The sequence below is a fragment of the Mastigoproctus giganteus genome, chromosome 13 (genome assembly GCF_048544385.1).
Source record: "Mastigoproctus giganteus isolate SK-2022 chromosome 13, ASM4854438v1, whole genome shotgun sequence".
In the NCBI taxonomy this organism is placed as follows: Eukaryota; Metazoa; Arthropoda; class Arachnida; order Uropygi; family Thelyphonidae; genus Mastigoproctus; species Mastigoproctus giganteus.
The window spans coordinates 140,631,011-140,644,330 of record NC_143587.1 but is presented as its reverse complement, the minus strand read 5'-3'; the positions used below and the strand labels follow the sequence as shown (position 1 = coordinate 140,644,330).

General features: G+C 36.2%; 1 protein-coding gene across 1 annotated transcript in view; it reads left to right on the top strand.

The window, feature by feature from the left end:
- LOC150076491 (uncharacterized) overlaps positions 1-13,320 on the top strand; it is a 392,042-nt gene that overhangs the window by 138,260 nt on the left and 240,462 nt on the right. The window contains exons 2-3 of the mRNA XM_090387905.1: positions 4,245-4,325; positions 8,421-8,486. Of these exons, the coding sequence (XP_090244031.1) occupies positions 4,245-4,325; positions 8,421-8,486 (147 nt within the window). The remainder of the gene's footprint in view (positions 1-4,244; positions 4,326-8,420; positions 8,487-13,320) is intronic.

Genomic DNA, 13,320 nt, shown 5'->3' with positions numbered 1-13,320 from the left:
TGGAGACAACTATTAAAGTTGTCATAGACAAACTGTTTCCCTAGGATTGTGTAAGTAATCATACTCTTGAACAGTGTGAGATAAGAGCAGATAATAGAGATTATGTCAACGATGAGGATATCTCTCTTTTTACAGCAGAGGAGTTACTTGTAGTCAGTAAACAGATAAATGTTGATAAGACTCCGGGGATTGATTTAATTGAGAACAACAGTATCAGTAAGTTATTAGAGATATACCCTCCAGTTCTGCTTAATATGTATAACAAATGTCTATTGGAAGGCACATTTCCTGTTTTCTGGAAATGTGCCCTTCTGAAATTGTTGCAAAAACCAGGTAAAGAAAAAACAAGCCCCAGGAGCTTTCGACCAATATTGCTGTTACCTAACCTAGGCAAGTTGTTTGAGAGATTGATTTTCCAGCGATTAAGTGAATTCATGAATTTACACCACATTGAGTTGCCATTTCAGTATGGTTTTAGAAAATCCAAATCTACTAGGACGCGATTAATGATTTAGTGCTTTACGTTAAAAATGCAGACAATAAATCTGTTCTTGCTCTGTTCATTGACTTTGCAGGAGCTTTTGATTCAGTCTGGCACTGGAGTATTCTTTACTCGTTAAGACAGCTCCATTGTCCAGGGAAAATATACCGGGTTGTAATAAGCTATTTAACTTCAAGACAGATAATTGTAAGGGCACAGCATTTAACTTATAGGAAATTAGTGTCTAGGGGATGCCCACAGGGATCTGTGTTGGGTCCCCTATTTTGGAATTTGGTTCTGAACCAATGGCTTAAATTGAGACAAACAGTTTGCCATAAAATAGCATTTGCGGATGATCTGCTTATCTGTGTGCCTGGTAACTCAAGAAGGGATATTGAAGAGAAAGCTGCAATGGTTCTTCAGAGTCTAACATCATGGGCTACTGTAAATAAATTAACAGTTTCAGAAGAAAAAACAGTCATGATGTTAGTTAAAGGTCACCTTGATATCAATCGACCACCAAAAATTTTGTTAAATTGTAAGCAAATTAAATTTGTTACCCAAACTAAGTATCTAGGTGGTTTATTAGATGCTAGATTAACTTTTGTTCCACATCTGAATTATTTGATGAATAAAATTAAGCGTTTTAGCGCAGCAATAGTACGGATTTCTAGATCAGTTTTAAATCTTTATTATACGGCAATTTTTCTGCCAATAGTGACTTATGTATCATCAGTGTTGGTAACTTGTGTGAATCAGATTAAGTTTAAAGCCAAGTTAAATTCGGTGCAAAGAACAATGCTGTTGGCAATTCAGAGGGCTTGCAGAACAGTGTCAACAAATGCCCCTCAGGTATTAGCGGGCCACATGCCGTTAAATCTTTTTATAATATATAGAGCTTTCTGTTACCATACTAGGAAGCATAATAATTTCACGTACTTAAACATTGTGTGACATTAACATTCACCCTAAGGTTGAAAAGAAAAGAATATATGCGAAGTTAATGGAAACCTGGCAAGCCAGATGGACGGATAGTATTACTGGTGCGGTTACCAGACATTTTATTCCAAATGTTTCTTTTTCATGTTTTAAACTGAACAAGTGGTTTTTTCCTAGTACGGAGACTTCTTTTTTGTTTACAGGGCATGGTTCTTTGAATGGTAAATTATATTATTTTGGATTAAAGTCAAACCCTTACTGTGTATGTGGTGTTGAAGAAACTTGGTGCCATGTATTGTATGATTGTTTGTTGTATAAGAATTACAGAGCTCAATTAAAGAATGTAATTAGTGATTTGAGATATGGAAATGAAAATAACTACTTGTCAGATTATAATAAGTTTGTTGCTTTTCAAAGATTTGCTATTTCTGTATTTCTATAAAGAAGGCGGTCATCAGCCTGAATATTTGTAAACTAATAGCTGTTTACTGTATAGATTTTTTTTCTCTCTCTCCCCCATCCTATCCCTATCCTGTTTTATTTATTTATTTATTTATTTTATTTTATTTATTTATTTAGTTTATTATTACTTTTTTTCTTTCTTTTTTTTTTTGTTTGCTGGCACTGTGGAAATTAACATAGTGCGGGATAAATTTCCAGGGTGAGATTTGGGTGAGGGGGTATAGGTTTTCCCCCCTACCACCCTTGTCTTTTTTATTTATTTATTTATTTTTTAGTATTTATTTATTATTATTATTCTTTTTTTTTTTTTTTTTGTGTTTGCTGGTACTATGTAAGTAACTAAGTTGCGGGATTGTGGACCAGGAAGGTGGTTTTTTTATTTTATTTATTTATTTATTTATTATTATTTTTTTTTTCTCTCTGCCCATAAGAGTAGGAAGCTTTGATTTCTGAAAACCTGTGCGGGAAGGAGAGATTTATTCGTTTATTTTATTACTATATAAATATATATATTTTTTATTATTATTTTTTATTTATTTATTTTATTTTTTTTTTTTTTCTGGCTCCCAGGCTTGGGCGTGGGATTCTGGCGCCCTCTGGTATAGCACTTCTACCTGAGGGTGCGGGAATTTTGTGCGGTCACCACAGACAGTACAGTAGACCTAGGCCCAGGTCCATGTTCATAAGGACGAGCATCAGGTAGCAGTTATCCTAGTTGATGACTGCTCTCTGGTGGCTGGGTATCCTGTATAAGGATAATAAAATCAGGGATATTAGGTGGATTTGGACAAATGTCTAGGGGCCACCAAAGACAATAATAATAAAATACAATACAATACAATTTTATTTACAATAATAATAATAATAATAATAATAATAATAATAATAAATAGTTCCTGGTGGTGATTACCTGGTCTTAGATGGCGAGCATGAATCCTTCAGTCTCGCGGAAGAGCGTCCCGCTCGTGAGCCATGAATTGGAAGCAGTTTTATCTATGTGATCTTGATGATCATTGTAGTGTCTGCCATGGAGTGTCTTCTCTGCCCATCTTCTTTCTAGCTTCGTTTTTGCCTCCTGGTTGGTGGAGGGGAGACTCCGCTTAGGTTGAGCGGGGTATACCGCTTGTCTATCTTTCTTATGGTCTGCTGGAGTGATGCTGTGTGTTTCTGGAAATAATCCTTCAGGTTATTATTGTTATTATTATTATTATTATTATTATTATTATTAGCCATATGGTGAATGGAAGCCTGAGGCTTATGCTGCATCAGCCAAAAAAAAAAAAAAAAATCTCGAGAGAGATTTTTTTTTTTGGCTGATGCCGAGAGAGAGAGAGAGAGAGAGAGAGAGAGAGAGAGAGAGAGAGAGAGAGAGTCACCAAGAAAGAAAAGAATGGGTGTGCCAAGCCCATAATCACCAGATGTCAGCCTCTGGGGTTAAATAGAAATAAAGGCCAGAAGTCTATTTCGTTTATTTCTCTAGCTTCACTTTTTCTGCTGCCAGCTTGGCTTAATTTTGAGATTGCAAATCAAATTTCTCGAGATTAATTAAAATGAAATTCAAACGAAATTACAGTTATTTAATTGTGTGCTTTCACTTCATTATGTTGTTCGCTTGTAGCAGCATGATATTTTCGTGATTAATGAGCCATGCCCTGAGATTTTATTTTATGTACAAAGGCATGTTTTCATCGTGTCCTTGAACTTTAAAGCTTTAAGGAAGAGATGGATAATCGCATTTTTGTTGGCACGCATTTACTCACGTCCACAACTTCAATGAATGCATGCATTTCTTGTAAGATTGACCTTGCTACTGGCAAGGCAGTTTTCGCATTCTCTTTATACGCTTGTGTGGACGGATAACAGTTCCTTCCCTTTCCGGATTCTTAACTGTAAATTATTTTGAAGGGTTAATACTCCTACAGTTCGACATTTCATATTCTATCCTGTGATTGGTTGTGCTGCATTAATACTGGCTACTTGAGTCCTGAGAAAAGAGACCGCTGTGAATTAGATATACGATCGATTTGTAACTTACCACATGGTTCAGAAACAATAATGGATTTGTGGCGCTGTGGGACCAGAAACTTGTTTCTGTTCACGTCTAGTCGTGAATTTCGTTTTGTGAACTAAGTTGAAATATAAATTTAATGATGAACTGGGAAAGTGTAGCTGTTCTCAGAACTATATTTATGGACCATCACTCTCACTGGATAAGGCCTGAATTCTCCAATTCTTCTAAGTGTTATTCATCAGTATGATCTCCTTACTGTCTTGATGCAAAGTTAACTAGTCAATTGTATATTAGTTTATACTAATCGAAATGAAAAAAAAAAAAAAAATTCTTTATTTCTTTTTCTTGTAGGCCACAAGGAAGGTGTGTAAGTGCGGCTATTTGTTTGTTGCACCTGACTGGGATTTTTCTGTCACTGTTAATAGGACCAAGGTTAGTTTCACTATTCTCTTTAAATAAATACTTTTAGATAATTTAATGGTTTGGTTACAGGTGCATAATAATTATCCTCGCGGTGCAGAAAACTAAATTACCTGATGGAGGGAAGGCGTTTAGAAATTTCATGTGTGCCTTGATGAAATTACTTCCATAAGTAATGTCATCATTAGTCTTTATCATACTTATTCTCTATATGAATATTTTTTATGTTTCTCTTTTAATCTTTTGAATTTCGGTAATCTTGTATTGGATGTACTTTTGTAACCCGACACAGCCTAGGTAAGGGCTGGGGATACAACAGAACTCGGTTTGAGTTGTGTGGATTTCCCCCCTCTGCATCCTAGATCGCTAAATACGTAATATTCTAACAGATATTTATTTAAAGTATACCCAGTAAAATAAAATAAAATAAAATATTTTATTTTATATTTTATTTTATTTTATTTTATTTTACTGGGTATACTTTAAATAAATATCTGTTAAACTATGGACCCCAGTACTCCAGGCCCATTTGTCACTACGTAATATTCTTGTATTTTTCTATTGTGTAATACTCCTCTGATTCAATGCTGCCGTCCCGGAATATAAATAGAAATTTTATACTCCGGGACGGCCGCAAATTTAGAAATTTTATTTATTATTATTTGTTTATTTTTATTGCTCTCTTTTGATAAACTTTTAATCGGCGTCCACAAGCAAACAAAAGTGAATTGTTGCGTTATTAATTAAAAAGGAAAAAAAATGCTTGATCTAGCTTCAGTTTTAAATTTTAAGCAAAACAATTGCAGTGCCTTATATTATCATAAACAGAATGAGGTGCTTGCTGGCGTAAAACTTAACTTAAATCTTCGCAAATGAAAATTTTTACTTTCGGCGTGTTTTCTCAATATTTACACACAATAATTACGATTGCTATACAGAGTATTTTTGTGTCTAACGGCACCAGGCATTTACCCCATCTCCGCGTATGTTCTTTGTATCGAGGCAGTACGCTGTCAAGGACAGAGGTTTAAAAGTGTGTGGATCGTGTATTGTGTAATATGTTGTGCTCCTTGTTCCTCTGGCTTGTTAGCCGCCAGGCCACAGATGGGACCTGTCGTTTACGTACTCCGCCACGTGGAGGCCAGCCAGTTGTTCCCTTAAAGTTTGCTCTGGCAGGTCCTACCACCTATTTTCCTGAGATTTCAGTGGCTAGGACCTTAAAAAAAAAAAAAAAAAAAAAGTAATAATAAATTTAAAAAATAATAATAATAATAAATAAATAAAAATTAAAATAAAAATTCTTTTCTTTTGGGCACAGATGGTACATTATACGATGCTTATAGGGGCTATAAGGGATAAGCGCTGGAGGTGATAAGATTTCCTAATAGGTCGGGCATGAATTTTGGTGTTTTAAATTTGTATGTGTGTGGGGCAGGTGCTGTTGTAAGGAGAAAGAGTTGGGAGGGGAGGTGGAAGACTGGGAGGTTGGAAATTGGAAGCAAGGGGTCTATAGGGAAGATGACCCCTGTTGAAATAGTGGGGCATGCCCATGCCCCACCAGAGGAGAAAGAGGAGTGGCAGGAGGGGGAGGAGACAGCAGGCCGTCCCCTCCCCCTGCTAGGGGAAAGAGGAGTAAACGCTTATAAAGAACACTAGTTCGGACCCCCACCCCCAAGGATGGAGGGATTTTTATTGTTTTTTTTTGTGCATTCCTCCCCGCGATTTGCAAACTCCCCCAGTAGTAGACCTGGCGATATGGTAATTTCTCCCCTGATTTTATTACACCGTGGCCGAGTTCTTCAGACTCTGGTGGCACACATTTTTCATCCAGCAAAACAGGCAAATCGATCATAGAATACACCTAATTTGCATTCATAATACACAGATTATACTTGGTATTATTATTTTTTTTATTTGATATTTAGTAATTGAGTTTAAACAAATCCTAATTAATAGAATGCCATTTTCAGTTCAGTAAAAACACTAGGATTTATTTTATATATAAATAAAAGAAAGTGTGGCATCCCACAGATGCTGTGCAAGCATATTTATTCCATTTAGGAGTATGGGCAGTGGAGAGTTAAATAGACCTACAGGGATAAAATCAATGGAAATTAAATCTAGTGACTTGGTGGCTACTCAATAAGGTCATGACATGAAATCCTCTTGTTTGGTCAATTTTCATTTAACCCAATGGTACTGTCCAGAAAGTAGCAGAAATGGTGGCAGGTCAGGCCCATGGCAGGTGCCCCAAATTTATTTTTAATTTTTTTAATTCTGCTTAAACAATACCAGTACATATCTTCATCTTTTTAAAATGTTTTGCAGTACTTATTTTACATATTCTAAAATGCAAAAAAAGTTTTAGACATAAAATAAAAACACCAATCTCTTAGTCTTTTCCATTTTCCAGTAAGGCTATTAAGTGTGCCAATTTCAAACATGCACATGCATATTATGCATACTCTTTATATACTAAAAATGTTTTCCTCCTAGGGATATTTATTCAAGCCAATGGGAGAAGAGGGCAGGGCAATTATGCCACTTATTGAGTCATAATTGCCTTCATAACATTCACCAACCTCATGCACATAGTTCACTGCCTGTTATATGACCATGCCCGCCATCATTTGATGTGCCATTGTAATGTTAGGTGATGAAGGGACCTGATATAGTTTGTATATCTGTAAATAGTTTAGTATTTTGTCAATATTTTTATAGTTTGTAAATATTTTAGGCCTGCTCTTTCGGATGCAACAGTATTACTCGTGCATTGTATAGGTCATTTCCTGATTAGATATCGATCAGTGCATTTTGATAGGCATGTCTGGAATCCATGACATTTGATTTGCTGATTATACACTGAGTGATCATTGAATTATGACCACCCCTATGAAAACTGAATGTGACCCTTTGACCACATGAGGTACGAGAGTGCACAGTTAGTCGACCTACGTAGCATAGATAAGGCGTCAATGGTTCAGTAGGTAGTAAAATTCCGAGCGTGATGGGTAAAAGGAAGGATTTATCAGACTTTGAAAAAAGGATGGATTGTGGGTGCTCAACGAGTTGGTGCCTTGATTTCCCAAATGGCTGAACTGGTGGGGTGTTTGAGAGCCGCTGTAGTTAAAGTATACCAGGACTGGTGTCAAAGTGGTCAAACAACGACCCGATGGCAAAACTGCAAAGGTCAGCGTAAGGTTGATGTTAGAGGTGAGTGCTGGGTCCGACGACTCGTGCAGGCGAACAGGTGCAACACTGTTGAAGAGTTGACTACCCAATACAACCTGGGCCAACCCAGAACAATATCTAGCATGACCATGTGTTGCACGCTCGCATGTGTGGGCTATATCAGCAGACGACCCCTACGGTATTGTCTCTTAACCAAGGTTCATCAACATAAAAGACTTGCCTAGTGCAAAGAGCATGCAAGTTGGACGTTAGAAGACTGGAAGAAGGTGTGCTGGTCGGATGAGTCACGTTATTTACTCCACACCGATGGACATGTACAGATTTGGCATCAACAACAACATGGGGCAACAACAACAGTAAAATGAGTGAGGAAGGTCAGTTCTCTTGCATAGGTGAGACAAGAACCATAGAGCACAAAAATAAAATTTCATGAAATGACAGAAGACTGGACCTCATAAAGTTCACTTATGGGCAGCAGTTTGCTGAACACTGGAATAGGCTGCTGCATGTCAGAGTCAGTGAGTCTGGCTAAGTTGAAAGATGGACAAAAGTCTGATTCTTCCATCAGTTGGCCATACTAATATTATTGAACTTCTATATTGTTATCTGGAGATAAGTATTCTTAATTGCAACCCCCCCCCCCCTCCATCCTGTGTTTGCCTATGTCCTGTAAATATGTTCTTCCTGTAAAGGTCTTGATAGGTTGAAAATTAAAAACCTGTATTTATTTTTAGTATTTAGTCACAATTTAGCTGAATCCTCACTTTGGAGTTATTAAATGATTGCTTTATTGCACGTGAAATTTTCATGATATCTTTTTTTTTGATAGCACTGCATTTTTAATAATAATAATAATAATGCTTGTTTTTATTTAGAATTATCTGTTATGTGTATATATATATTTTTTTCTTACAGAGATGGCAGCGGAGATGGTTTGTTTTGTATGATGATGGAGAGTTAACATATTCAGTTGATGAACATGTGAGTGTGTTTATTTTTATATGTTAAAATATATTATGTAAAAAATAACTTTGATGTCATGTACTTGGATTTCAGGAAAGCTTTTAATACTGTTGCACTGAAAAGGCTGCTGTAAAAACTAGAGCAGTGTGACATTAAGGGCTAGTAGCTGCTATGGATAAAGGAATGGTTGAGTGGCAAGGAGTGATTATTAATGGACATTGCTCTTCACAGACTGATGTTATTAGTGGAGTTCCCCAGGCTTCATTGCTGAGCCTTACCAAGAAAGGCTTCAATTCTACATGCAGTACCTGGAGGCTAGGCATGTGCAAGGTGATCTGGTTGAGGCATTTAAGGTCTTGAATGGATTGATAATCTCAATGCTGATGGCATCATTCCTCTTGCTCAGACTACACATAGGAGGAGGGAGTATAAATTCAAATTGAGGAAGGATGGTTACAGGATAGATGTGCAGAAGTTTGCCTTCAACCAGTGGGTGATTGATTGTTGGAAGAGACTTCCATCTGTTGTTGTGGAAGTGCATAGCTTTAATGAATTCAAGGAAGAACTAGACAGATTATTGGAAGAGATGGACGTGGTGTGGGGATTTTTTTTTTTTTTTTTTTTGCTGATGCTTATTATCTTGCTTTTTTGTATCATTTGCCACTTATAATGCTAATACTGTTATATCTAAAGAAACCTCAGTTTTCTTTTAATCCATTTTTAGGCATGCTAGCATATATTAGTATTGAGCATTATTTTTACTGTATTTGTTAACTGATGTGACTAGCACAGCTAACATTTAAAAAGTAATGATCTCTCTTTCTTTTGCTAAATAAATGATACACAGTAAGTCCTCAACTTATGCCTTTAATTTGTTCTGAAGGTTTCTCTGCAAGTTGAAAAACCATGTAAGTCGAGCAGTGCTTAAACCCAATATATTTTTGACATCTACGTTCATTTCAGAGGATAGTTAAAGCCAAACAGATACTGCTTATGAAAAGAATGTTAATTTAATGAAAATTTATTCATTCAGTGTGAATATAGAGCACATATATAAAAACATAATTGTGTGAAAATACATACTACATATTCATTATGAATACATATACATACTATTCGATTACTATATGCTCGACTCTGCAGCTGTTGACAGTGTTGAATCTTTTTTCTCTGATTTATGGAATTACATGTACTTGTCTCCAGTGATGTTTGTACTGTAGCTCTTTTCTTCTTATCATAAATCAGTTTATAGCATGCAATAACATCATGCGCTACTCTAATGTTCTCAGGATTACTCTAATGTTCTCAGAATTACTCAGGATCCAAACACCACTCTGGTGTTTGGATCCTGAGTCTCTAAGCCAAGCAGTCCTGTGTCATTCATATTAAATTATTCTGCTAGCTGTTTAGTCTCAAATAGTTTTAGTGGTTCAGCATTTTGCTCTTCCTCTGAAACACTGTCTTCGTTTCTCTGGTGTTCAAGCTCCATTAAAGTTTCATTGCTCATTTCCTTTGTATGACTTTGCCACAATTCAATAAAATCATTTTCCTCTAGATTTAATTAAAATTTCCTAGTCATTTCTACCAGGTTGCTAATTACAGCTTTGTAAATGTTGTATTCTTTCCAGAAATGCTTCAGTGATTTTCTCTCTTGTCTTTCAGCAGCCTTTAATGCCTGTCTAAATGTTGTTCATAGGTAATACTTTTTAAAATTATGTCTGTATGAAACCTTGATCCATGGGCTATATGCGAAAAGTTGTATTCGGAGACTAGAATATTACCTTTATGTTTTCATGATAGTCATACACAGTTGTTGGGTGACCTGGTGCTTTATCAATCAACAGCAATATCTTAAATGGTAAATTGTTTTCCTTGCAATATTTTTTAACCTAGTGCACAAAACGATGAAGAAACCAGTCTTGAAAAATTTCTTGAGTCACCCATGCCCCTGGATTGGATTTCCATACCAACAGGTAGTGATGTCTTTTAAATATTTTTGAAGACCCTTAAGTTTTTTCTTTGGCAAACTAACAGTGGTTTTATTTTTCAGTACCCATCAGCATTTCCACCAGGTAGAAGCATCAGCATGTCCTTTGATACCTTAAATCTTGGCATAGTTTTGTCATCTTCATGAACTTCAAGTTTAACAAATTCAAATAAAAAATTTATTTGATAATGATAATTTTATTATTATTTATTATTTTAGTTTATTTAGTCCTGTATTGATATGCTTTTCTCACACATATTTCAATATGTGCATTGAAATAGTATCCAGCTTCTTTACTAATTTGCTTTGTTTAGGACACCACTATCATCAAAATAATGGGGGTTAGTGAATAATGTATTCACTTTCTGGTGATGTTATTCAACTGGAAAACCATATTAGTAACTTTAGGTTGATCTGTGGGTTAAAATAGTTATTTCTAAAGTGAGAAAAAGGAAGCTCCGTTGCTGTTACAGGAGGGACAGTAATATTTCTCAATATTGTTCAGAATAAAAAAAAAAAAAAATAAATAAATAATAATAATAGATGAAGTGATAGATATCCTGCAGTATCATTCCTTACAGTTTAATTGTAAAAATTCATAAACACTATTATGAAAGAAGAAAGAAACAGGGTGCATGCTGTGGTCTTTATTGGGGAAGTGAAAAGTGCACAAGGAAGTTTGAAATATAACAGATTATTCCAGGTTATACTTGGCATTTTCTCAATGCAAGAGGAGATTCTGTCAGTTGAAAAACACAAAAATGTACTTAAGATAGATCTTTTTTCTGCTGAAGCTTTGGAAATGCCCTTGACAGCAAAGTTTGGACATCATGGTCATTTTAAACACTACTTGGACTCAGAATTTCTAAAACAGAACAGTTCCTACTGTTTTTTTTTTTTTTTCCTCTAAAAAATCTGCTTGCCTCCTGCTTACAGTTATATGCTCTCCAGTTTTTCAAAAACCAAAGTTTTAAGATATGCTGTCATTAATCATCCTCCCCATCTTTATATTATCAGGAGACAGACGTCAAAATAGATATCCTTACATCAGTATCGGGTCATTCTGTGTCAAGTGACCTAGGGGTCCCTGCTCGACCATCTTCAATTTTGCTGAAAATTGGTGTGGATGTTTAAACAGGTTTCAAATGAAGCTGTGCAAAATTTCAGTTCAAAATATAGTATGCTTGAGGCACCAGCACCTTTTTTGTGTAGGTCATTTGTGTTATGCGGAATAAATCACAAAAAATTTTCAAAGTTTTAATTGTTACTGTTGCACAACGGTGAGAGGTAGTGCTCTGAAACTTGGTATACCTATTTAACTTTTGGCAGAGAATGCAAAACTTTTGGTGTTCAGGCTCAAAAACCTTCACATTTTTTACAGTGGGGTCTGAAATTGACACCAAAAATTTGCCCCAACAAATTTAAGCAAGACTTTTGAAAGTCAACTTTGAAATAAAAACCTTTGGGCATTCCATTCAACATCTGCATGAATTCAGCCTAACTAAATATCAGCTCTTATACTTGTTTTTTGGCTGAAATATTTTCCTTCAAAGATTGACTCAAAATTAGAAAAATCAAATTTGACCTATCTTAAGGGACAAATATCTTAATGTGCGACATCTTCAATTCTCTCATTTTTAACACAACTGGAAAGAGCAGAGTTTCAGCTATAAGGATCATGGTTTATCTGTTTTGTGTCTTTGCACTTATGGTCTAAAAATTAAGCCTAAACATCAAGTAGTTTTATGTGCCATATTGTTATTTTGTGAGATCTTTTTTGTAGTAGTAGTAGTAGTGGCATGGCCGACTGGGCTAGCCAAGTGGGTAAAGTGCCTGCCTGGCAACCCAAAGGTTGCGGGTTCGAATCCCGCCTCGGGCTTGGATCAAAGTACTGCAAAAATTTTGGGAGGTGCACTATGGCCACAGAAGCTGATGCGCCAACAACTACCAAAAAAAAAAAAAAAAAGTAGTGGCATGTGATGCAAGAAAGCAAGTGTATGAGCTTATGCAGCATCAGCCAAAAAAAAAATCACCATTCCCTCCAAATGCCTGTCCAATTCCTCCTTAAATTTATTTAACCTATCAACTTCCACAACGACAGATGGAAATTTGTTCCAGCAATTAACCACCCGCTGGCTAAAGGCAAATTTCCACACATCTATTGTACATCTGTCTTTTCTTAATTTGCATTTATGCCCCCTTAGGGTCATAATCTGAACAAGTGGAAGGATCCCATCAGAATTCAGCGTGCTCAACCCGTTCAAGGCCTTATACACTTCAATCAGATCACTACGTAGGCGCCTAGTCTCCAGCCACAGAAATTTGCAGAACTTAAGCCTCTCTTGGTAAGAGGATCACTTCATTCCCCTCACCAATCTTGTTGCCCTTCTCTGTACACGCTCAAGCAAATCTACATCCTTCCTAAAATGAGGCCTCCAGACCTCTATGCAGTACTCATGGTGTGGCCTGACCATTGCCTTATACAGAAGGATAATCACCTCCTTTTCCCTGCTAGCAAAATTCCTATATATCATTGACAAAATCCCATGACCTGTCCTGGCAGCCTGTCTGCATTGCTCAGAAAACTTCATATTTGACTGCACAATTACTCCCAGGTCCTTTTCATTTTCTACCACCTTGAGTGAAGTACCACGTAGTTGGTACGTTTCTCTTGGGTTACTTCTACCCATATACAGTACTTTGCATTTGTCAAGGTTAAACTTCAGTTGCCACTTCTTAGCCCATCTGCCCAAATTTTCTAGATCCTGTTGCAGTAGCACATTGCCATTACTGTCATTAACAACCCTGCCAACCTTTGTATCATCTGCAAAATTTGACACTAAGCCTGATATACCTTCATCAATA